The 25,651-nt window shown below is 47.8% G+C and overlaps 1 protein-coding gene across 4 annotated transcripts; it reads right to left on the bottom strand.

The window, feature by feature from the left end:
* Positions 1–1,462: 1,462 nt before the first annotated feature.
* On the bottom strand, positions 1,463–25,651 carry klf15 (Kruppel like factor 15). Of its 4 annotated transcripts, none has more exons than XM_078210029.1 (4): positions 25,350–25,651; positions 13,310–14,421; positions 9,288–9,341; positions 4,219–4,286 (listed from the first exon to the last, which is right to left on the bottom strand). In XM_078210029.1, the coding sequence occupies exons 2-3, from the start codon at positions 14,329–14,331 to the stop codon at positions 9,314–9,316; spliced, it is 1,050 nt and encodes a 349-aa protein (XP_078066155.1). In that variant the 5' UTR covers positions 14,332–14,421; positions 25,350–25,651; the 3' UTR covers positions 4,219–4,286; positions 9,288–9,313. The 4 variants fall into 4 exon arrangements, with proteins under 4 accessions (XP_078066153.1, XP_078066152.1, XP_078066155.1 ...); XM_078210028.1 differs by lacking the exon at positions 4,219–4,286 and adding an exon at positions 4,880–5,010; XM_078210027.1 differs by lacking the exon at positions 9,288–9,341 and having other exon boundaries at positions 1,463–5,010.

The raw sequence follows: 25,651 nt of genomic DNA, 5'->3' as shown, positions 1-25,651 counted from the left end.
ACCGCGCGCCCAACTCTACCGCCGAATCCCACTTTACCGTCTTCTGGTACGTTCCGGATCCGCGCTTTTAGCGACCTGCAGAATAAAAGTCCGAAGCGGATTTCTATTCTGCAGGGGAACCTCCGAAGCTCTCTCTGCCCTTGTGAAGACACTATCCTCTCGACCATCCTTCGCAGACCCCCCCCCGCTAACCACCCCGGCAGACCCCCCCCCCCCCCCCCACCCCCCGGATCAGACCCCCCCCGGGAGGCAAGCCGCCCCGGCAGACCACACCCCCAACCTACCTCGATCGCTGGTCTCCCTCCACCATCCTTCCGTTAGCAAGATAAGCTGTATGTTCCTCAGCGAGATCCACTTTGGTCATCACAAAGATGGTCCTTCTGCCTTGTGGGTCCATCTGGCTCACCAAGTCAGTTACAATACTGCGTTCAGTGTCTACTGAACCACCTTGGATACAAAGGATAATGAATGGTACTGGTCGACGTTCCTGGTACTGTCAGTACTGTAACATCAGGAATGGCTGCCGACACCAAGGATATAATTTTTAGCATAGGCAAGGCTTACATGCAGAACCCGAATGCCATTATCCTTTGTATCCAAGATGGTTCAGTAGATGCTGAACACAGTATTGTAACTGACTTGGTGAGCCAGATGGACCCGTCACACCCCCTCTCCGCTTCCACCCCCCTCTCCCACCCAGAGGCTGATCTGGGTCCCGCCCCCTCTCCCCCCCCCCCAGATGATCTGGGTCAGAGAGCCGCTCTCTCTGCTTTTTCCTCCCCGCCCGGGCACGCTGCTTCGGATCTTTTTTCGAACTGCGCATGCGCAGTTCGGAGCTCCGATCGGTCCGGCAGCGCTAATCCCCGCCCACAGCGTGAATCGGACCGGAGCCGGCAAAAAGCGTATGGGCGCGCTGGAAAGAGGATTCCGGGCGCGGATCTATTTGACGCCCACTTAGACTCAAAATGGTAAAATCAGGCCCTGTGTGTGTCATTTGCATGTTCTTCCCGTGTCTGCGTGGGTTTCCTCCGGGTGCTCCGGTTTCCTCCCACAGTCCAAAGATGAGCAGGTTAGGTGCATTGGCCATGCTAAATTGCCCCTTAGTGTCAGGGGGACTAGCTAGGATAAATGCATGGAGTAATGGGGATAGGGCCCGAGTGGAATTGTGGTTGGCGCAGACTCGATGGGCCGACTGGTCTCCTTCTGCACTGTAGGATTCTATAACTCAACTGTCCTAAAGAACCTTCTGGGCTCAGATCATTGGTCTTAGCAGTCACCTGGCGACCAGAACCAAACAGCCCAGGTGATGAACATGGGCCTCTTTCACCTGGAGGGAGAAACAAGAGAAAGAGCGATGGTTTGTCAAACTCACATTCCAGCGTCACTGACTGGACCTGGAGATATTTCACTTTGCAAACAGCAATTCTAATCTTTAAAAAAACAACCCATCCGAAATTCTCTTATGTTTGAATTTAATGTTATTTCTTTTAAAAGTAAATATATTTTATAGGACAAAGAAAATATACAGAATTGCTTTTTATGTACATAGTATAATTCACAATATTTACATAATCAGTGTGCAATCTCTAATTGTTAAACTATAAATGCTAACTGTTTACAGCTTCTGTCCACACATTCATAGGATGCAACCTCGATTAATTACATTAAAAATAATGTACTGTGTCAGGACCAACACACTGCTAAATACATCTGTACACGGTTTCCATACATGTGTCAAAGTCACTAAGTTAACAACCGAAGTCCAACAGTTATAGGCACACACCAATAGGACTGAAACACTGGGTCTGTCGGAGCTGGGTCCGTTTCTGTTCCTTACTCAGAGCGCAGTGTGGGGGGGGGGTTACTGAGCGGCTGGTTTGGGAAGGGCAGTGGGTGAAATGAGGACAAGGAATGGGGAGAATTTCGGGATCGGGCGTGACCTGGACGCCTGGCAGAGTGAATCTGATGCAAACTCATTATCCATGTTCATATCTGACAGGCCACATTGGTAGCCACTGTCTTCCTCATCTCAGCAGGGTCTCTGTGAGAAATACAATTTCTCTTGTCACTCAGTCGGGAGACCCACTTGGGCTGAGGAACATCAGCACTGCTCAGTAAGGAAAGATTCATCATCTATCATCCTGGCAGTCACAGGAACAGAATCCCTACACCAACATCTCTCCCCAGATTCAGGGCATGTTACATTCCACATTATCCCAGGAATATTTAGTGATGATCACTGACTCTATGAAATACAAAGGTGCAAAGTCCATCAGAATTCCGGGAACTTGGAAGTTTTTGATTATTGCAAACTCTACACTACTTTTGTCTAATACCAAACTTACTTGAGAAAGGATATACTGGCACTGGAGGGGGTGCAGAGGAGATTCACCTAGGTTGTTTCTGGAGTTGAGAGGGTTGGCTTATGAGGACAGACTGAGTAGACTGGGACTATACTCATTGGAATTCAGAAGAATGAGGGGAGATCTTATAGAAACATATAAGATTATGTAGGGAGTAGATAAGATAGAAGCAGGGAAGTTGTTCCCGCTGGTGGGTGAAACTAGAACTAGGGGGCATGGCCTCAAAATAAGGGGAAGCAGATTTAGGACTGAGTAGAGGAGGAACTTCTTCACACAAAGGGTTGTGAATGTGTGGAATTCCCTGCCCAGTGAAGCAGTTGAGGCTGCCTCATTAAGGCAAGGATAGATAAATCTTTGAACAGTAAAGGAATTAAGGGTTATGGTGAGCGGGCGGGTAAGTGGAGCTGAGTCCACAAAAAGATCAGCCATGATCTTACTGAATGGCAGAGCAGGCTCGAGGGGTCAGATGGCCAACTCCTGCTCCTAGTTCTTATGTTCAAATACATCGGGAAGATAAGTAACATGGGAAACAGACTAACATTTTCATAAAAATGCAGAAAGGGAGAGTTGGAAAGTTAATGGTGAAGATCTTGAGTAACTCCACAGAGATTAAGAAGGCTCTCCCTGGTGTCGAGTCCACCATTTCACCCTCAACTAACACCACCAAATGTTAGACATTCATTCACGGCTTTGCTGTGGCTGGGATCGTGCTGTGCCCACAACGGCAGCCACATCCGCTGACATAACAAGCCTGGACATTTCAAAGTCATTGATTGCAGGTAAGGCACATTAAGATGGGTGGAGAAAGCTGATAAGAATTGATACAAACACAAAGCACTCCATCGTTGCTGCAGTGAATGTTGTTCAGTGTGCTGATAGCTCCAATCTGTGAAAGGTCACTTGAAAACTTTCTGGATTAATAATTAAACTGATTCATCAGCTGGACTTGGACGGAAGTCCTAGTGGGAATGAACAAGGTCAGCAATGGGAGACATGGCTTCAAACCTGTTCGCTGCCCTCGCACTGAAGGACAATACAAACTTGGAGGGTAAACCCTGTCTCTCTGGCAACAGAGCGATGCTACAATTGAACAGAGGCGAGAGCAGAGGCTTTCAAACCTCCTTTGAGGGACGAACTAGGTCGAGGACAATTTGGGAACAGAATAATGGTCCCAGCAGGTTTGGGCCAGATGCACTTTACTCCAATGATGTAAGCTTTCTTTTTCTGAAAGCGATCAAGACCACAACTCGTGACAATCCCGAGTTACGCTGAAACGATTCCCTCCCCTAACCTTCCGGAAAGTACTGGCTCTACAGACACAGCAAAGCATCACTAAGTCTCAGACATCCCTTGGTGATAGGCCTCTCTTTCTCTGCTAGATCTGAGAGATGGAGGTTCAAATCCCACTCCAGACACTTGGGCCCTGGTCCATGCTGCTTCTCACAATGCAGTTTCTCCATTACCATACTGACTGCATTCCTACAAGTGCTTCATTGGTCTGTGATATCTTTCGGGAGATCTTGAGATTGTGAAACAGGAGGTAAATGCAGCCTCAAGGTCTGTAATGTGACACGGTGCTGGGGTTACGTGCTAGTCAGTCTGACTAAGGCTGGCTGCTTTCCCTCAAGTCCATTAGAGACCAGTTGGTTTTTTTTTTAAAACAACATTCCAGCAACTTCCATGGTCATTTTATTCTGAGTCCAGCCCACAAATCACCAGATTCATTGAATTCAATTTCACTACCTGCCAGGGTAGGATTGGAACTCACAACCTCGAGGTACAATCCCAGAATCAGAATCACTGCACGGCAATCTCATCGAATCAAACAGCGCTGAAGGAGGCCATTCAGCCCAGTGTTTCTCTGCTGGCTTTTTCAAAGAGGTATTTAATGGATTCCACTCCCCCTGCTCTTTCCCCAGAGTCCTGCAAATTTAGGATGTATCTGTCAGTTTTTTCTCGAAAGAACACATATTTACAGTTAAGAGAAAAGGTGAACTTTTGCTGCCGAATTCATGCGTTTCCTAGACAACATGCTCAAAAGATAAAGCCAAGTAGATAATTGGAGGTGTGCTTTGGGAATGTCCTCTCACAATCCACAGCCCACACTGGAAAATGAGGCCTTGTTGAGAGCCTCAGGTGATTGACGAACCCAACCCTTCCATGCAGAGTAACGAGATTCGGCTGGTGCTGCGTGAATTAAAGAGGATTTAGGACAGAGGCTGCAGTCTAAGGAATCCTATTGGTAACTGGAGGCAGCCATCTTGAATCCATCACCTCACGGCAGCATTGAAATGAAAGGGTTAATGTTCACACTGGTGACTCCTAACTTGGAAGAGGTCAAAGTGCAGAATCTTGGTGATGGGCTGAAATAAAACCGTTTATTTCTGCTGCAATAACTTAGAACCTTGTCCAGACTTTCCACTCACGCCCCTTGCCCCCGCCACCCGAGTTGGAAGTCAGGTGCAGCTCAGTCATTGGTCAGTTCACAGGCCGGGTTGTCCGGCCAGTTCTGGGGAACCGATGGACCTTGACGTGTTTGGACAGGTGGTCACTGCGCGCAAATCTCTTTTCACAAACTGCACACTGGTACGGTTTGACCCCGGAGTGGGAGCGTCTGTGTCTGGACAACTCATCAGACCTTGAAAACCTGGGAGAAAAAAAATCAAACATTCAGACAGTCATCCCACACGACTGAGTCATCATTAGTCAGCCAATGCTCTTCCAGCGTCCAGTTTTACCACCTCCTCATCTGAAGGCACTAATTCTCTTTCTGGGTTTTGGTTTAAGGACAAAGAGACTGGGAAAGGCTGCATAAATTACACTTGGACTCTCTCAATGAGAGACAGTCACCAGATTGAGCTATTCCAGGTGACTGGAGGGTTAATAAGGTCGATCGAGAGACAATTTTCTCAGGTAGCTGGGGTGGGGAAGGGGGTAAGGTCTTAAAAAAAATCAGCCAGGTGGTTCATGGGTGATGTCAGGAATCAAAGGGGAAAATCTGGAACCTTCTCCCCCAAGAAATGTGAGGTCATCCATTTTGGGAGGAATAACAGCAAAATGGACTATTATTTAAATGGTAAAAAATAGCAGCATGCTGCTGTGCAGAGGGACCTGGGTGTCCTTGTGCAGGAATCTCAAGGAGTTGGTTTGCAGGTGCAGCAGGTAATTAAGAAGGCAAATGGAATTTTGTCCTGCATTACTGGAGGGATGGAGTTTAAAAACAGCGAGGTTATGTTGCAGCTGTGTAATATAAGGAGTACAATATAAAGGGAAAGACTCTTAGTACTGCAGAGGATCAGAAGGACCTTGGGGTCCAGGTCCATAGGACTCTAAAATCGGCCCCGCAGGTGGAGGAGGTGGTTAAGAAGGCGTATAGTGTGCTGGCCTTTATCAATCGAGGGGTTGAGTTTAGGAGTCTGGGGATAATGATGCAGCTATATAAGACCCTCATCAGACCCCTCTTGGAGTACTGTGCTCAGTTCTGGTCGCCTCATTACAGGAAAGATGTGGAAAAGATTGAAAGGGTGCAGAGGAGATTTACAAGGATGTTGCCTGGATTGAGTGGCATGCCTTATGAGGATAGACTGAGGGAGCTCGGTCTTTTCTCCTTGGAGAGACGTAGGATGAGAGGAGACCTAATAGAGGTATATAAGATGTTGAGAGGCATAGATCGGGTGGACTCTCAGAGGCTTTTTCCCAGTGTGGAAATGGCTGCTACGAGAGGACACAGGTTCAAGGTGCTGGGGGGTAGGTACAGGGGAAATGTTAGGGGGAAGTTTTTCACACAGATAGTGGTGGGCGAGTGGAATCGGCTGCCGTCAGTGGTGGTGGAGGCAAACTCAATAGGGTCTTTTAAGAGACTCCTGGAGGAGTACATGGGGCTTAATAGGATGGAGGGTTATAGGTAGGCCTAAAAGGTAGGGATATGTTCGGCACAACTTGTGGGGCCGAAGGGCCTGTTTTGTGCTGTAGTTTTTCTATGTTTCTATGTTTCTTATAAGGTGCTTGTGAGGCCATACCTGGAGTACTGTGTACAGTTTTGGTCTCCTTACTTGAGAAAGGATATACTGGCACTGGAGGGGGTGCAGAGGAGATTCACTAGGTTGATTCCGGAGTTGAGAGGATTGGCTTATGAGGAGGGACTGAGTAGACTGGGGCTATACTCATTGGAATTCAGAAGGATGAGGGGAGATCTTACAGAAACATATAAGATTACGAAGGGAATAGATAAGATAGAAGCAGGGAAGTTGTTTCCACTGGCGGGTGAAACTAGAACTGGGAGACATAGCCTCAAAATAAGAGGAAGCAGATTTAGGACTGAGTAGAGGAGGAACTTCTTCACACAAAGGGTTGTGAATCTGTGGAATTCCCTGCCCAGTGAAGCAGTTGAGGCTACCTCATTGAATGTTTTTAAGGCAAGGATAGATACATTTTTGAACAGTAAAGGAATTGAGGGTTATGGTGAGCGGGCGGGTAAGTGGAGCTGAGTCCACAAAAAGATCAGCCATGATCTTATTTAATGGCGGAGCAGGCTCGAGGGATCAGATGGCCTACTCCTGCTCCGAGTTCTTATGTTCTTAAGAAGCTGCTGAGATTGAGGATCAACTGAAAACGCCAAAACTAAGAATCTTTGTTTGCCAAAGGGATTAATGATTGCGGAGCCAATGCAGGGGAACTGAATTAAGAAACAATTCAGCTGGGAACTCTTCACAATGATGGTCACTGTCCTCTCTGCAAACAGCCCGAACCATCGGGGAGTCCAGCTTGGTGGCAGCGAGACAAGTAGCTGCACTGAGAAATTGAACGATAGAGTCTTGCTTCATCTGCATTTTTGAGGGGCTGAATGACCTCCTTGTGCTCCTATGGTGGAATGAGTTTTAATTTTAACAATAGTTGAATGAGTTGAATTACAGGGACGCCACAGTGGTTAGCGCTGCTGCCTCACAGCGCGAGGGACCCAAGTTCGATTCCCAGCTTGGGTCACTGTCTGTGTGGAGTTTGCACGTTCTCCCCGTGTCTGCATGGGTTTCCTCCGGGTGCTCCAGTTTCCTCCTATAGTCCAAAAGACGTGCTGGTTCGGTGCATTGACCGTGCTAAATTCTCCCTCAGTGTAACCCGAACAGGCGCCAGAGTGTGGCGACTGGGGCATTTTCACAGTTACTTCATTGCAGTGTTAATGTAAGCCAACTTGTGACACTAATAAATAAACTTTCAAACTAGTGGAGGGAATCCATAGGATGGAAGAGTTAGGGCAAAAGGAGAGGACCACTGACTGTAGTGACACCTGCTAAAATAAATAAGAAGAGATTTTGACAAATTTTAATTGGAAGGTTTTCCTTAGATTTTCCACTTCTATTTTCCCCTCACATGTTCTGTTGCCATTTACGCCTCCTCCAGATCGGGTTCCTGCTACTTTCCTTGTTCTATTACTATCCCCTGTTTCCTTTAACCATCATCCTATTTGTCATTGAATTTCTCTGCCAGATTCTCTGGGACAATTAAGGACGGGCAATGAAAGGCGAGCTGGTGAGGTCTCCATCCCCAGAACTAAATAAACCCTATCAGATTCTTCTCTACTTCCCCCTCTCCCTACCTCGTTACTTTGCTTCAAAGCTCCCACATCACAAAGTTGCAAAATAGAGAGTGCAGGAAATACTCAGCAAGTGAGGTAGCATCTGTGAAGAGAGAACTGTTAGAAATGTATTCCTTCATGGGACCCGGGTATCGCTGGCCGGGCCAGCATTTATTGCCCATTCCTAATTGCCCTTGAATGGAGTGTCTCGCTCAGCCATTTCAGAGGTCAGTAAAGAGTCAACCACATTGGTGTGGTTCTGGAGTCACATGTAGGCCAGACCGGGTGAGGAAGGCAGATTCCCTTCCCTACAGGATATTAGTGAACCAGATGGGTTTCTCCGGCAATCGACAATGGTTTCATAGTCATCAATAGACTTTTAATTTAAGATTTCTACTCAATTTAAATTTCAACATCTACCGTGGTGGGATTCTAACCTGGGTGTCCAAAGCATTACCCTGGGTCTCTGGATTACTAATCCAGTGACAATACCCTATTGTGAGGTAAATCAATAAATTCACATTAGGGAGGTAGTGGGTCAGTGCTGAGGGCGTGCCGCACTGTCAGAGGGTCAGTGCTGAGGGAGTGCCGCACTGTCAGAGGGTCAGTACTGAGGGAGTGCCGCACTGTCAGAGGGTCAGTGCTGAGGGAGTGCCGCACTGTCAGAGGGTCAGTGCTGAGGGCGTGCCGCACTGTCAGAGGGTCAGTGCTGAGGGAGTGCCACACTGTCAGAGGGTCAGTGGTGAGGGAGTGCCGCACTGTCAGAGGGTCAGTGCTGAGGGAGTGCCGCACTGTCAGAGGATCAGTGCTGAGGGAGTGCCGCACTGTCAGAGGGTCAGTACTGAGGGAGTGCCGCACTGTCAGAGGGTCAGTGCTGAGGGCGTGCCGCACTGTCAGAGGGTCAGTGCTGAGGGAGTGCCGCACTGTCAGAGGGTCAGTGGTGAGGGAGTGCCGCACTGTCAGAGGGTCAGTGCTGAGGGAGTGCCGCACTGTCAGAGGATCAGTGCTGAGGGAGTGCCGCACTGTCAGAGGGTCAGTACTGAGGGAGTGCTGCGTGATCTGATAACCATTCCGGAGAGGTGGCTCCAGGATTGAGCCATGGATATTGAGGGGTGTATGATATTCAAGAACAATAGGAAGTTAGGTAAAGGTGGAAGCGTAGCACTGTTAATCAAGTATGGCATTTGTGCAATAGCTCGAGATGTCCTTGCTTCATTAAGTCATTGGTTTGGCTGGAGATGAGGAATAATATACAAGGAGGAATATTGTGGACTTGTGATAAAGACATCGCAATAACCATGGGAGATTTTCAACTATATATAAACTGGAAAAATGAGATTGGCAATAGTCACCTGGACGAGGAGTTCATAGAACGTTTTCAAGTCAGTTTCTTACAGCAGCACGTTCTGGAACCAACCAGAGAGCAGGTTATATTTGAAAGGTGTAATGTGACAGGATTAATTAGTGACCTCAGAGTGAAGGTACCTGGAGGCAGCAGTGACCACAATATGGTTGAATTTTACATCCAGTTCCAAAGGGAGAAGAGTGGGTCTCAAACTAGTATTTTAAACCTAAATGAAGGTATGAAGCCTGAGCTAGCTGAGGTGAACTGAGATACTAGCCTAAGGGATACATCAATAGAGAAGCAGTGGCAGAATAAGCATATTCCTACCATAAAGAAAAATTCTTATGGGAGGACCCACCATTTGTGGTTCAGTAAAGAAGTTAGCAATAGCTTCAATTGTCAGGAAAAAGCTTATAACTGCGTAAAGATGAGTGGCAGGTGAGATGATTGTTCAGGATATAAAGAACAGCAGAGAATGATTAAAAGATTTATCAGGAGAAAGAAGTTAAGAGTATGAGAGGTACCGAGCTAGAAATGTGAAAATGGATAATAAGAGTTTCTACAATATTCAAACAGAAAAAAAGTAGTGAGTTTGGTCCTCTTGAGAATGAGAATCAATAGAAGATAATATGGAAATGATGGATAAAATGAACAAATATTTTGCCTCTACTTTCACTACAGAAAATACAAGAAACATTCCAGTAATATCTGTAAATCGGAAGGTGGAAGGGAGAGGGGAACTTGATGAAAATACAATCACTAGGCAACTGATACTGAGCAAACTGATGGTGTCGAGGGATATGGGCCAAATGCGGGCAATTGGGACTAGCTTAGCGGTTTGGAAAAAAAGGGCGGCATGGACAAATTGGGCCTCTACGACTCTAACTGTGGCTGACAAGTCTCCAGGTCTTGATGGACTTTATCCTGGGTCTCAAAGCGGCGGCTAACGAGGTAGTGGATATATTAGTGTTAATTTTCCAAAATTCACTGGATTCTGGGAATATTCCATCAGACAGGAAAGGAGAAAATATAACCCCTCTGTTCAATAAGGAAGGAAAGCAGAAAACAGGAAACTGTCAGCAGTCAGCTTGATGTCTGTCAGAGGGAAGGTTTTAGAATCGGTCATTAAGGAGGTTATATATGGGCACTGAGAGACACTTAAGGTGATCGGGAAGAGTCAGCATGGTTTTGTGAAAGGGAAATCATGGTTAACCAACTTTCGGAGTTCTTTAATGCATTTGGATAAAGGGGGAATCTGCAAATGTACTGCACTAGATTTCCAGAAGGCATTTGACAAGGTGTCACATCAAACATTGCTCCCCAAAGTTGGAGCTCAATTGTAGGGGTCCACGTGCCAGCATGGACACGGTTGGCTGACAGAAACAAGAAGCATAAAGGGGTCTTTTTCTGATTGTTAGGTTCTGATGACCCCCAGGGGCCTCAACTTTTTACAATCTAGATCAATGGCTTAGGTGAGGGGAGCCAAGGCACAGTGGCTAAATTTGGAGATGACACAAAGATAGATGGGAAAGTATGTTGTGAAGGGGACATGAGGAGGTTGGAAACAGATATAGGCCGGAATTTTGCCAGCCCACCCACCACGGAAAGCTTAGCGGGCGGAAACGGATCATGAACAGTTTCGTGGACCTCGGGCAGGATTTTCCGGATTTGGGTAAGGAATGGCTGGAAAGTCCCAACCACAGAGAGGCTCAGCGAGTGGGTAAAAAACTTAGCGCAGCTGGACAAAAATGTGGGAAAACGTGAAGTTGTTCACTTTGGCAGGAAGAATAAAAATAGCAGAGTATTACTGACATGGAGAACAGCTGCAGAATGCTGAGGGACAGACTCGGCGGCCTAGTACATGAGCCACAGAAAGTTAGTGTGCAGGTACAGCAAGTAATTAAGAAGGTCATGGAATGTTATCCTTTATTAGAAAGAGGGACTGAATATAAAAGAAAGAAAAGTAAAATGGAGTTCAACAACTTTGGATGTGACCTCTCTCCTCTATATTTACATTGTTTCATATTCCAAACTGTTTCATGCAAAAACCCTCCTTCCCCCACTGGGCCACCTGTTACCTGTTCTGAAATGTTGCTACGTCTACGTTGCAGTCTCTCCCAGCCCCCTCTAATCTCTGTTCTAACCCCTCTGATATAGAAATCACCAGACCTGCTAAGCTTTTCCAGCTGTCTCTGTTGTTATTATAAAGTAAGGATGTTATGCTTCAGTTATTCAGGGCTTTGGTGGGAGCAAATCTCAAACACTGTGTGCAGTATTGGTCTCCTGATTTAAGGAAGGATGTAAATTTGTTGGAGGTGGTTCAGAGGAGGTTCGCTGGATTGATACCTGGAATGAGTTGATTATTTTTTATTCATTTATGGGATGTGGGGGTTGCTGGCGAGACCAGCATTTATTGCCCATCCTAATTGTCCTTCAGAAGGTGGTGACGAGTTGCCTTCTTGAACCACTGCAGTCCCTGAGGTGTCGGCACACCCAGAGTGTGGTTAGGGAGGAAGCTCCAGGACTTTGACCTTTGTCTCATGAGTAAAGGTTGAACAGGTTGAGCTTATTTCCACTGGAGTTTAGCAGAGCCTGGGGTGACTTGATTTAAGTCTACAAGATCCTGAACGGTATTGACGAGGTGGATGTGAAAAGGGTGCTTCCTCTTGTGGGTGAGTTAGGAGTCACCCTTTCAGGTCAAAGGTGAGGAGATTGAGGGTTTTGAAACTTTGGATCTCTCTGCCTCAGAAGGTGGTGGAGGAGGGTGGGGCGGGGGTGCGGGGGGGTCAGTGAATATTATTGAGGAGGTAAATGGGTTCCCAATCTAAGATTATCGGGGCTAGATGTGGAATTCAGCACAAACTGGGCCTGCAAGTCTTACTGAGCATTGACTGTTTTTATTTCAGATTAGCTACGCTCTTAGTGAATGGTGCAAGAGGTTCAAGGAACTAAATGAGATATTTCTGCTCCTATTTTGTCTGTATGTACTCATGATTTTTAACATCCAAATCTTTAACAATGAAACTTTTTAACATTTGACAGTCTCATTGTGGCAATGTCAGAGGCCCAGGCTAATACATTCCCATCATCGCGATTGGTGGAATTTAAACTTGATCAATTAAATGTGAAATTAAAAGCTACTCTCAGTAACGGTGACTACGAAAAGATTGTTGTATCTGGTTCACTAATGTCCTTTAGGGAAGGAAATCTACTGTCCTTACCCAGTCTGGCCTACATGTGACTCCAGAGCCACAGCAATGTTTAAAGTTTATTTTACTAGGCTGACATTAACACAGCAACGAAGTTACTGTGAAAATCCCCTAGTCACCACACTCTGATGTCTGTTTGGGTACACGGAGGGAGAATTTAGCATGGCCAATGCACCTAACCAGCATGTCTTTTGGACTGTGGGAGGAAAGTGGAGCACCCAGAGGAAACCCACACAGGCATGGGGAGAATGTGCAGACTCCGCACAGACAGTGGCCCAAGCCGGGAATTGAACCCAGGTCCCTGGAGCTGTGAGGCAGCAGTGCTAACCACTGTGCTACCGTGCCGCCCCAATGTGTTTGAGTCTTAACTGCCCTCTGAAATGGCCAAGAGACTCAGATCAAGGACAATTAAGGATGGGCAACAAATGTTGGTAGTGACGCCCCACATCCCTTGAAAGAACAAAACTCAGCTGAGGGGGCCTTGGTTTAAAGCTGTGCTTTGGTGAGTAACATTCTATGATTTTGGAGTTCCAAGGTTTGGGTTCAAATCCCACTCTAGGAACTTGAAGATTTTGGCTGCCATTGCAGTGCAGAGTACGAGGGTGGGATGTTAAACCAAGGCCATGGTGACCTCGAAAGCAGATACAAGTGATCACGTGGCCAGCTTTCTGAAGGGGTGCAGGGGAAATGGCCCTGACGCCCGGTCAACATTTATCCCTCAGTGAATATAACTAAACAGAGGAGCTGCCTGTTGTCACATTGCTGTTTAAAGCACTTTGTCACGTCATGGGCTTGTGAAAGATGTGAATTTTCAACTGACCTCCAGCCACAGCTGGGCCAAGTGCAGGCAAACGGCTTTTCTCCTGTATGTCTCCTGAGGTGAGCTTTTAAATGGCTGCTCTTGGTGTACATCTTGATGCACCCTGGAAACGTGCACTTGTGCATCTTCAGCAGTTCTGTTGGGGTCCCCTTTTGAAACTTCTGGCCCACAAGGACCCCACCTTGGTCCTGGCAACCGTCAGCGACTCCAGCCATGGGTTTGGCAGCAATGGGGACTGGTGCAATTCGAACAAACTGACGGGAGTAGTTCAGACTGGACGCCGGCATGAACTGAGGCACCAGAGTGAAAGCTTGTCCCTGAATGTTGATGAGGAGCTGCCCAATGTTCAGGTCTGTCCGAGGCTGGGGGCTAACACCACCGCCATGCTCTTCTTTCACCTCAACGGGTTGGAGATGAAGAACAACTGGGATGGATCCTTCCACCTTCAGCGCCTCGTCACGATTGCTCACATTGTTGTCCTGTTCATACTTTGGTTGCATGAGGGCCACTTTGCTTTGGTTTTTCTCCTGCACCAGGCTTGCTAATCCTGGATCCCCATTTTTCAGTTCCTTTGCCTCACTTTTGAGTTCACTCTTTGAGCCCACATCCATGTTCTCCTCAAGGAATTCCTCAATTTCTTCCAGCGTCGGCTGGAATGACCCCAAATCCGCCATCCCCATCCTAAAGGTGGGAAATTCCAGAATCTCCTCCTTGATGGATGAATGACAATCCTTCTTGCCCCAACACGGTGTTGGATAACTCCCAATGGAAGCCTGAGAAAGCAGGTAATCGATGATGCTGTTTCCGCTGTCAGTGCGCAATGCGCTCTTGTAGCTGGAGCTTGGCACGTAGGTGTCAGGACTGGAGCAGGATCGTGAGCTGGAGCAGTCACTGTCATCCTCAGAGAGGGGGGATGGGAGCATCTGATAGGCCCTGCTGCCCATGACCATATTGCCAAGGTAAGCCCCAGGGGCGCTGATCGACAGGAAGCTTTCGTCAGCAGAGAGCAGGTGGTCCACCATCTCAGTCTGAAGAGGAATCAGAGTCAATGTCTCACTGCCTCAGCTCTCCTGCAGTCCAGGTCCAATTCCGCAGAATGCCAAACACAGCTCCTAAGAAACACAAAATGATTCATATTTGAACAATACAATCGCATCACATCTAAAATACACTAACTCTTTCCAAACTGGTTACGTTCATTAACAGCAGGTACAGCACAGGGTTAGATGCAGAGTAAAGCTCCCTCTGCACTGTCCTGGGACTGTTTGATGGGGACAGTGTAGAGGGAGCTTTACTCTGTATCTAACCCCGTGCTGTACCTGTCCTGGGACTGTTTGATGGGGACAGTGTAGAGGGAGATTTACTCTGTATCTAACCCCGTGCTGTACCTGTCCTGGGACTGTTTGATGGGGACAGTGCAGAGGGAGCTTTACTCTGTATCTAACCCCGTGCTGTACCTGTCCTGGGAGTGTTTGATGGGGACAGTACAGAGGGAGCTTTACTCTGTATCTAACCCCGTGCTGTACCTGTCCTGGAAGTGTTTGATGGGGACAGTGCAGAGGGAGCTTTACTCTGCATCTAACCCCATGCTGTACCTGTCCTGGGAGTGTTTGATGGGGACAGTGCAGAGGGAGTTTTACTCTGTATCTAACCCCGTGCTGTACCTGTCCTGGGAGTGTTTGATGGGGACAGTAAGGGAGGGAGCTTTACTCTGTATCTAACCCCGTGCTGTACCTGTCCTGGGAGTGTTTGATGGGGACAGTGCAGAGGGAGTTTTACTCTGTATCTAACCCCGTGCTGTACCTGTCCTGGGAGTGTTTGATGGGGACAGTAAGGGAGGGAGCTTTACTCTGTATCTAACCCCGTGCTGTACCTGTCCTGGGAGTGTTTGATGGGGTCAGTGCAGAGGGAGTTTTACTCTGTATCTAACCCCGTGCTGTACCTGTCCAGGGAGTGTTTGATGGGGACAGTAAGGGAGGGAGCTTTACTCTGTATCTAACCCCGTGCTGTAGCTGTCCTGGGAGTGTTTGATGGGGACAGTAAGGGAGGGAGCTTTACTCTGTATCTAACCCCGTGCCGTAGCTGTCCTGGGAGTGTTTCATGGAGACAGTGCAGAGGGAGCTTTACTAATGAAGGGTATCCCAGGACATTGTGGGAGGCTAGGGAGGAAATTGTGGGTCCCCTCGCCGAGATATTTGAATCATCGATAGTCACGGGTGAGGTGCATGAAGTTTGGAGAGTGGCAAATGTTGTGCCTTTGTTTAAAAAGGGCTGCAGGGAAAAGCCTGGGAACTACAGGCCAGTGAGCCTCATATCTGTGGTGGGTAAATTGTTGGAAGGTATTTTGAGAGACAGGATCTACAGGCATTTAGAGATGCAAGGACTGATTAGGGACAGTCAGCATGGCTTTGTGAGTGGAAACTCATGTCTCACAAATTTGATTGAGTTTTTTGAAGGGGTAACCAAGAAGGTAGATGAGGGCAGTGCAGTTGATGTTGTCTACATGGACTTTAGCAAGGCCTTTGACAAGGTACCGCATGGTAGGTTGTTGCGTAGGTTAAATTTGTAAGGCACGACCTCCCTCTTACAAAACCATGCTGTCTGTCACTAATGAGATTGTTCCGTTCTAAATGCACATACATCCTGTCTCTAAGAATCCTCTCCAACAACTTCCCTACCATGGACGTCAAGCTCACCGGCCTATAATTTCCTGGGTTATCCCTGCTACCCGTTAGAGAAAATCTCCATTACGAGAGAGGAAGTGTTAGGTTTTTTAGGGAACATTAAAACTGACAAAGCCCCAGGGCCTGATGGCATCTATCCTCGACTGCTCAGGGAGACGAGAGATGAAATTGCTGGGCCTCTGACGGAAATCTTTGTCGCTTCTTTGGACACGGGTGAGGTCCCTGAGGATTGGAGGATAGCGAATGTGGTCCCGTTGTTTAAGAAGGGTAGCAGGGATAACCCAGGAAATTATAGGCCGGTGAGCTTGACGTCCGTGGTAGGGAAGTTGTTGGAGAGGATTCTTAGAGACAGGATGTATGTGCATTTAGAACGGAACAATCTCATTAGTGACAGACAGCATGGTTTTGTAAGAGGGAGGTCGTGCCTTACAAATTTGGTGGAGTTTTTTGAGGAAGTGACAAAAACGGTTGATGAAGGAAGGGCCGTGGATGTCGTCTATATGGATTTCAGTAAGGCATTTGACAAAGTCCCACATGGCAGGTTGGTTAAGAAGGTTAAGGCTCATGGGATACAAGGAGAAGTGGCTAGATGGGTGGAGAACTGGCTTGGCCATAGGAGACAGAGGGTAGTGGTCGAAGGGTCTTTTTCCGGCTGGAGGTCTGTGACCAGTGGTGTTCCGCAGGGCTCTGTACTGGGACCTCTGCTATTTGTGATATATATAAATGATTTGGAAGAAGGTGTAACTGGTGTAATCAGCAAGTTTGCGGATGACACAAAGATGGCTGGAATTGCGGATAGCGAAGAGCATTGTCGGGCAATACAGCAGGATATAGATAGGCTGGAAAATTGGGCGGAGAGGTGGCAGATGGAATTTAATCCGGATAAATGCGAAGTGATGCATTTTGGAAGAAATAATGTAGGGAGGAGTTATGCAATAAATGGCAGAGTCATCAGGAGTACAGAAACACAGAGGGACCTAGGTGTGCAAGTCCACAAATCCTTGAAGGTGGCAACACAGGTGGAGAAGGTGGTGAAGAAGGCATATGGTATGCTTGCCTTTATAGGACGGGGTATAGAGTATAAAAGCTGGAGTCTGATGATGCAGCTGTATAGAACGCTGGTTAGGCCGCATTTGGAGTACTGCGTCCAGTTCTGGTCGCCGCACTACCAGAAGGACGTGGAGGCATTGGAGAGAGTGCAGAGAAGGTTTACCAGGATGTTGCCTGGTATGGAGGGTCTTAGCTATGAGGAGAGATTGGGTAGACTGGGGTTGTTCTCCTTGGAAAGACGGAGAATGAGGGGAGATCTAATAGAGGTATACAAGATTATGAAGGGTATAGATAGGGTGAACAGTGGGAAGCTTTTTCCCAGGTCGGAGGTGACGATCACGAGGGGTCACGGGCTCAAGCTGAGAGGGGCGAAGTATAACTCAGACATCAGAGGGACGTTTTTTACACAGAGGGTGGTGGGGGCCTGGAATGCGCTGCCAAGTAGGGTGGTGGAGGCAGGCACGCTGACATCGTTTAAGACTTACCTGGATAGTCACATGAGCAGCCTGGGAATGGAGGGATACAAACGATTGGCCTAGTTGGACCAAGGAGCGGCACAGGCTTGGAGGGCCGAAGGCCTGTTTCCTGTGCTGTACTGTTCTTTGTTCTTTGTTCTTTGAAGGGGGGGAGTTTAACACAGATATCAGAAGGACATATTTCACACAGAGGGTCGTGGGGGCCTGGAATGTGTTGCCGGGCAAGGTGGTGGAGGCGGACACACTGGGAACGTTTAAGACTTATCTAGACAGCTATATGACCGGAGTGGGAATGGAGGGATACAAAAGAGTGGTCTAGTTTGGACCAGGGAGCGGCGCGGGCTAATTGTTCCTTGTTTCTCGTTTCAAGGCTTCATTCTATGATCATCTTGCTGGTGCCAGTACAGAGCGAGACTGCGAATAGTTGGGAACCTGTCTCGGGGGCAGGGAATTCATATGGTGTTCATGGAAGTGGAAATGACTAGGGTTGGGAAGCATTTTCCGATCAGGGCCATTGTGATCTCCTGGACTCGTTTCGATCGCCTCAGGGGGTCGGAGAGGAATTTCCCAGATTTTTTTTTTTCCCCATATTGGCCCTGGGGTTTTTCACTCTGGGTTTTCGCCTCTCCCTGGGGATCACATGGTCTGGAATAGGAGGGTGGGGGTGAGTTAATAGGTTGTAATGAACAAAGCATCGTAGCTGTGAGGGACAGCTCGGTGGATAGGATATTGGTATGTAGATAGGCTGGAAAATTGGGCGGGGATCCTGGATTCAGGATTCAATCCTGGACCGGGGAGCGGCGCGGGCTTGGAGGGCCGAAGGGCCTGTTCCTGTGCTGTATTGTTCTTTGTTCTTTGTTCTTTGTTCTTAAATCTCATAGGATCCAGGGTGAGGTATCTAAATGGATACAAAATTGGCTTCTTGACAGAAGCCAGAGGGTGGTTGTAGAGGGTTGTTTTTCAAACTGGAGGCCTGTGACCAGCGGTGTGCCTCAGGGATCAGTGCTGGGTCCACTGTTATTTGTCATCTATATTAATGATTTAGATGAGAATATAGAAGGCATGGTTAATAAGTTTGCAGATGACACCAAGATTGGTGGCATAGTGGACAGTGAAGAAAGTTATCTCCGATTGCAACGGGATCTTGATCAATTGATTTGATTTATTATTGTCACATGTATTAACATACAGTGAAAAGTATTGTTTCCTGCGCGCTATACAGACAAAACATACCATTCATAGAGAAGGAAAGGAGAGAGTGCAGAATGTAGTGTTACAGTCATAGCTAGGGTGTAGAGAAAGATCAACTTAATGCAAGGTAAGTCCATTCAAAAGTCTGACAGCAGCAGGGAAGAAGCTGTTCTTGAGTTGGTTGGTACGTGACCTCAGCCTTTTGTATCTTTTTCCCGACGGAAGGTGGTGGAAGAGAGAATGTCCGGGATGCGTGGGATCCTTAATTATGCTGGCTGCTTCGCCAAGGCAGCGGGAAGTGTAGACAGAATCAATGGATAGAAGGCTGGTTTGCGTGATGGATTGGGCTACATTCACGACCTGTTGTAGTTTCTTGCGGTCTTGGGCAGAGCAGGAGCCAAACCAAGCTGTGATACAACCAGAAAGAATGCTTTCTATGGTGCATCTGTAAAAGTTGGTGAGAGCTGTAGCTGACATGCCAAATTTCCTTAGTCTTCTGAGAAAGTAGAGGCGTTGGTGGGCTTTCTTAACTATAGTTTCAGCATGGGGGGACCAGGACAGGTAGTTGGTGATCTGGACACCTAAAAACTTGAAGCTCTCGACACTTTCTACTTTGTCTCCGTTGATGTAGACAGGGGCATGTTCTCCTTTACGCTTCCTGAAGTCGGTGACAATCTCCTTCGTTTTGTTGACATTGAGGGAGAGATTATTGTCACCGCACCAGTTCACCAGATTCTCTATCTCATTCCTGTACTCAGTCTCGTCATTGTTTGAGATCCGACCCACTACGGTGGTGTCGTCAGCAAACTTGAAAATCAAATTGGAGGGGAATTTGGCCACACAGTCATAGGTGTATAAGGAGTATAGTAGGGGGCTGAGAACACAGCCTTGTGGGGCACCAGTGCTGAGGATGATCGTGGAGGAGGTGTTGTTGCCTATCCTTACTGATTGTGGTCTGTGAGTTACGAAGTTCAGGATCCAGTCACAGAGGGAGGTGCCAAGGCCCAAGTCACGGAGTTTGGAGATGTGTTTCGTGGGAATAATGGTGTTGAAGGCTGAGCTGTAGTCAATAAATAGGAGTCTGACATAGGTGTCCCAGGATTGAGTGCAGGGCCAGGGAAATGGCGTCTGCTGTGGACCTGTTGCGGCGGTAGGCAAACCCTCGTGGACCCAGGTAGTCCGGGAGGCTGGAATTGATTTGTGCCATGACTAACCTTTCAAAGCACTCCATAATGATGGATGTCAGAGCCACCGGCCGATAGTCATTAAGGCACGCTGCCTGGTTTCTCTTAGGTACCGGGATGATGGTCATCTTCTTGAAGCAGATAGGGACATCAGATTGTTGTAAAGAGAGGTTGGAGATGTCTGTGGATACCTCTGCCAGCTGATCCGCACAGGATCTGAGTGCTCGTCCGGGTACCCCAGTTGCTTTCCGTGGGTTGACCTTCAAGAAAGCTGCTCTGACATCTGCACTGGTAACCCCAGGGCTTCCAGGGTGGAGGGCATGCTCTCGCTGACCTCTTGCTCCAAACGGGCGTAGAATGCACTGAGCTCATCAGGGAGGGGTGCGTTGGTGCCGGTGATTTTACATGCCTTCATCTTGTAGCCTGTTATGTCTTGCAGACCTTGCCATAGTCAGTGGGGGTCGGTGTGGCGAGCTTGGGACTCTAGCTTGGTCCGGTACTGTCTTTTGGCATCTTTGATGGATCTCCTTAGATCATATCTGGCTTTCTTGTATAGGTCAGTGTCGCGTGACTTGAACACCTCAGACCTGGACTTCAGCAAGCAGTGGATATCCCTGCTCATCCACGGTTTCTGGTTGGGCCAGTGGGCTGACGAATGGCAGATAGAGTTTAATTTAGACAAATGCAAGGTGATGCATTTTGGTAGATTGAACCAGGGCAGGACTTACTCAGTTAATGGTAGGGTGTTGGGGAGAGTTACAGAACAAAGAGATCAAGGGGTACATGTTCATAGCTCCTTGAAAGTGGAGTCACAGGTGGACAGAGTGATGAAGAAGGCATTCGGTGTGTTTGGTTTCATTGGTCAGAACATTGAATACAGGAGTTGGGACGTCTTGTTGAAGTTGTACAAGACATTGGTAAGGCCACACTTGGAATACTGTGTGCAACTCTGGTCACCCTATTATAGAAAGGATATTATTAAACTAGAAAGAGTGCAGAAAAGATTTACCAGGATGCTACCGGGACTTGATGATTTGAGTTATAAGGAGAGGCTGGATAGACTGGGACTTTTTTCTCTGGAGCGTAGAAGGCTGAGGGGTGATCTTATAGAGGTCTATAAAATAATGAGGGGCATAGATCAGCTAGATAGTCAATATCTTTTCCCAAAGGTAGGGGAGTCTAAAACTAGAGGGCATAGGTTTAAGGTGATAGGGGAGAGATACAAAAGTGTCCAGAGGGGCAATTGTTTCACACAGAGGGTGGTGAGTGTCTGGAACAAGCTGCCAGAGGTAGTAGTAGAGGCGGGTACAATTTTGTCTTTTAAAAAGCATTGCCCCTCTGGACCCTTTTGTATCTCTCCCCTCTCACAAACCTATGCCCTTTAGGTTTAGACTCCCCTACCTTTGGGAAAAGACGTTGACTAGCCGATCTATGCCCCTCATTATAGTAGAGGCGGGTACAATTTTGTCTTTTAAAAAGCATTTAGACAGTTACATGGGTACGATGGGTATAGAGGGATATGGGCCAAATGCGGGCAATTGGGATCAGCTTAGGGGTTTAAAAAAAAAGGGCGGCATGGACAAGTTGGGCCGAAGGGCCTGTTTCCATGCTGTAAACCTCTATGACTCTGTGACAGATACAGCACGGGGTTAGATACAGAGTAAAGCTCCCTCTACACTGTCCCCATCAAACACTCCCAGGACAGGTACAGCACGGGGTTAGATACAGAGTAAAGCTCCCTCTACACTGTCCCCATCAAACACTCCCAGGACAGGTACAGCACGGGGTTAGATACAGAGTAAAGCTCCCTCTACACTGTCCCCCATCAAACACTCCCAGGACAGGTACAGCACAGGGTTAGATACAGAGTAAAGCTCCCTCTACACTGTCCCCATCAAACACTCCCAGGACAGGTACAGCACGGGGTTAGATACAGAGTAAAGCTCCCTCTACACTGTCCCCATCAAACACTCCCAGGACAGGTACAGCACAGGGTTAGATACAGAGTAAAGCTCCCTCTACACTGTCCCCATCAAACACTCCCAGGACAGGTACAGCACTGACTAGCTTTTTAACTGAACTGCTTTGTGTGGAGGTCTGTATTCTGAGTGTGTGCGATCTGGTCTGTGTCAGCTGACTGTGGGTGTGTGGGTGCCGCGGGGAGAGTGCTGAAGCATTTTGACAGCACCATAAAGAGCTGAATGTGTGAAGCACGGGGCAATTCAATAAATAACAACACACGTCACACTCATCAGCACAACCCACAACTGTCAAAATCACAAATCCAAATATTCAGCTTGGTCACGAGACGTTTTCCCTGTCACTCTGTCTCTGGAATTGTTCACCCCACACTTTCTAACCCCTCACCATCTCGCCAGCCCCTCTTACTGTTTCTTATTGGGTTGTAGTTAAGAAAATTTATGTTCAACAATGTTTTCTAGCTGAACTGAATGAGTGGTTGTCAACAGGTTATTCGGCCATGGAGGGAATCACAGGCTGAGCAGATTTCAGGCGATTGGTAAAAGAAGCTAAGGGAAAAGAGGGGAAACTGTTTTACACAGAGAGCTTTTCTGATCTGAAAGGTCATGGAAGCAGATTCAACAACAACTCCCAAAAGGGAACTAATTAAATATTCAGAAATGAAAGATTGCAGGACTAAAGGGGAAGAGTTTCAGAGAGCTGACATAGCCATGATAGGCCAATGGCCTCCTTCTGTGCTCTCTGCATTCGTGGCAAGATATGAGCTGGGATTCTGGCTGGAGGATTGAAGAGAGGCGCGTGGAAGGTAAAGGCTCCAGGTTCAGTGGTGAGAATCAAATCCGGTGTACTTTCCTTGGAATGTCTTTGAGGAGAATCGAACATTCTCCCAGGAGAGTGAATGGGTGGGCGGGAGACAGTGATAGAGTGTACATGGGGGGTGTGGGAGGGGGAATGGGGGGGGGGGGAGAGTCAGTGATGGGGAGAGTGTACATGGGGGGTGTGGGAGGGGGAATGGGGGAGAGTCAGTGATGGGGAGAGTGTACATGGGGGAGTGGGAGGGGGAATGGGGGAGAGTCAGTGATAGGGGAGAGTGTACATGGGGGAGTGGGAGGGGGAATGGGGGGGGGGAGAGTCAGTGATGGGGGAGAGTGTACATGGGGGGTGTGGGAGGGGGAATGGGGGGCGGAGAGTCAGTGATGGGGAGAGTGTTCATGGGGGAGTGGGAGGGGGAATGGGGGAGAGTGAGTGATGGGGAGAGTGTACATGGGGGGTGTGGGAGGGGGAATGGGGGGGAGAGTCAGTGATGGGGGAGAGTGTACATGGGGGGTGTGGGAGGGGGAATGGGGGGCGGAGAGTCAGTGATGGGGAGAGTGTTCATGGGGGAGTGGGAGGGGGAATGGGGGAGAGTGAGTGATGGGGAGAGTGTACATGGGGGAGTGGGAGGGGGAATGGGGGAGAGTCAGTGATGGGGAGAGTGTACATGGGGGAGTGGGAGGGGGAATGGGGAATGGAGTCAGTGGTCAAGGAGATAGAGAAACATTCACTTATTTACATATATACCGGCAATTCACTGACAGTCACTCACTAAAGAGTGAATGTATGGAAATTAAATGCTCATTTCCAAAAGAATACTGGGAGCACCTTCCAATCTGGGTGGTGGAGAATACCCAGACAGCCATTGATAAAACTCCCTCCCCCTCTACTCAAAGCTCCTGGATTTGGTCCATGCCCCAGGCCCTCTCTATATTTTTGCCTCAAGTGTGTCACCGTGACAATGTCAGCAGACTATTCACCTGCACCACTCTCCTTGCCCAGCGTACACACATTGCATTTTCCAGCGGAGGTCACCTAGCTGCCCTGTCAGGGGCACTGCGCCCAACCACACTCTCCCCAAATATCTGAGATCAGCTTGCATTTGTATAGCACCTTCATTGGCTACCAGGCATCCCAATTTTGAAGTACTGTAGGTAGGAAATGCACAACAAGCTCCACAGTCACATGATCATCACCGTGTAACCTGCTTTTGTGATGTTGAGGGGCCAGGACAATGGGGAGAACGCCATAGATCCGACCATTCATAGAGTCATAGAGGTTTACAGCATGCAAACAGGTCCTTCAGCCCAACTTGTCCATGCCTCCCAGTTTTTACCACTTAGTCCCAATTGCCCGCGTTTGGCCCATATCCCTCTATACTCATCTTACCCATGTAACTGTCTAAATGCTTTTTAAAAGACAAAATTGTACCCGCCTCTACTACTACCTCTGGCAGCTTGTTCCAGACACTCACCACCACCTGTGTGAAAAAATTGCCCCTCTGGACCCTTTTGTATCTCTCCCCTCTCACAAACCTATGCCCCCTAGTTTTAGACTCCCCTACCTTTGGGAAAAGATGTTGACGAGCTGATCTATGCCCCTCATTATTTTATAGATCTCTATAAGATCACCCCTCAGCTCCAGAGAAAACAAGTCCCAGTCTATCCAGCCTCTCCTTATAACTCAAACCATCAAGTCCCGGTCGCATCCCAGTAAATCTTTTCTGCACTCTTTCTAGTTTAGTTAAATTCACCTGAACTTTAACACCTTGTTTGAAAAACAGAGCTTCCCAGAGAGAGGGAGAACCTAATTGAATCCCACATCCTTCTAATTCACAAACTGAACCGAATGAGCCTCAGCAGACACTTTGAGGTGAATTTTACCATCCCACCCGCCACGGGAAGCGGAGTGGGCGAGGGGCGGACCATGGGAAAAGTCTGTTGACCTTGGGTGGGATTTTCTGGTTTCAGGGTGAGTGTGGCTGGAAAATCCCACCCTTTGAGGCTTGTGTTAGGCCATACCGGATAAGAAGGGCAGATTTCCTTCCATAAAAGGACATGAGTGAAACAGATGAGTTTTTACAACAATCTGTGATAGTTTTACCATCACTGAGACTCGCTTTCAATTTAACTGTCCAGGTTTGAACTTCTGATAAAACCTCTGGACACATCGAGCACACCTCTCCCTTTCTCTCCTCCCACTCTCTCCCTTCTCCTTCTCCCGTTCCTCCCTCCTCTCCCACTTTCTTTTCCTCCCCGCCCTTATTCCTCTCCCCTTCCACCTCTCTCTCTCTCTCAATTCCTCTCTACCCAAAAGTGGCCCCATATCACTTTGACCGACAGTAACCCTCCAGAAACAAGCATGTCAATACTGGCAGCACATCGAGAGTATCTGAAAAGCTCCCTCACTCCATTCCAATTCTGCCAAACTCGACAGAATTTACCCGGAATGTGGCAGAGGGGAATCTAAAAAAAATAATAATTTCCAATCGCAATAAGGTGCATCGAATCCCTGAAACCTTCACCAGAATGACTGTCTGTCAGGGTAAACACTATTCGGAAATTGACATGTAACAGGGTCAGAAAGACTGTTTCAAATAAACTGGGATCTTAAAGCAAACGTTTCTCTTTAAAAGTTGCAGAAAGTTTAAGGAGTGACCTACCTGAAACCCAGTCTGTCCTTGAAGCTGTTCTCTGGCTGCAGGCTGTGTGGATACAGTGTGTTTCCCAGTTGTCGGAGAATTAAATCCATCCCTCACATGACTGCTGAGGGATTTCTCTCTGATTGAAATCCAGGGACTGGAGTAGGAAGGCTCGACTCTTTCTCCTGTTGCCATTGGTTTGGCACATTCCCAAGGGGGACGGGCCACAGAAACTTTCAAAACACTTTTCTTGAATATTTGTTTTTTTTTGCAGAAAAACATACACATGGGTTCCACCCAGCTTGTGACAGCTCTCCCACTAC

This window comes from Mustelus asterias, chromosome 3 (assembly GCF_964213995.1).
Source record: "Mustelus asterias chromosome 3, sMusAst1.hap1.1, whole genome shotgun sequence".
In the NCBI taxonomy this organism is placed as follows: Eukaryota; Metazoa; Chordata; class Chondrichthyes; order Carcharhiniformes; family Triakidae; genus Mustelus; species Mustelus asterias.
Note: the sequence above shows the minus strand (reverse complement) of the source record. Positions and strands in the feature narration are given on the sequence as shown.

Coding starts and splice junctions, on each gene's coding strand:
- klf15 (XM_078210026.1), bottom strand. CDS start 14,331: ATGGTGGACCACCTGCTCTCTGCTGACGAAAGCTTCCTGTCGATCAGC. Junction 4,287..13,309: donor TGGCCCAGCTGTGGCTGGAG/GTCAGTTGAAAA, acceptor CTAAATTTGCAG/GACTCTGGGGAAAGAGCAGG.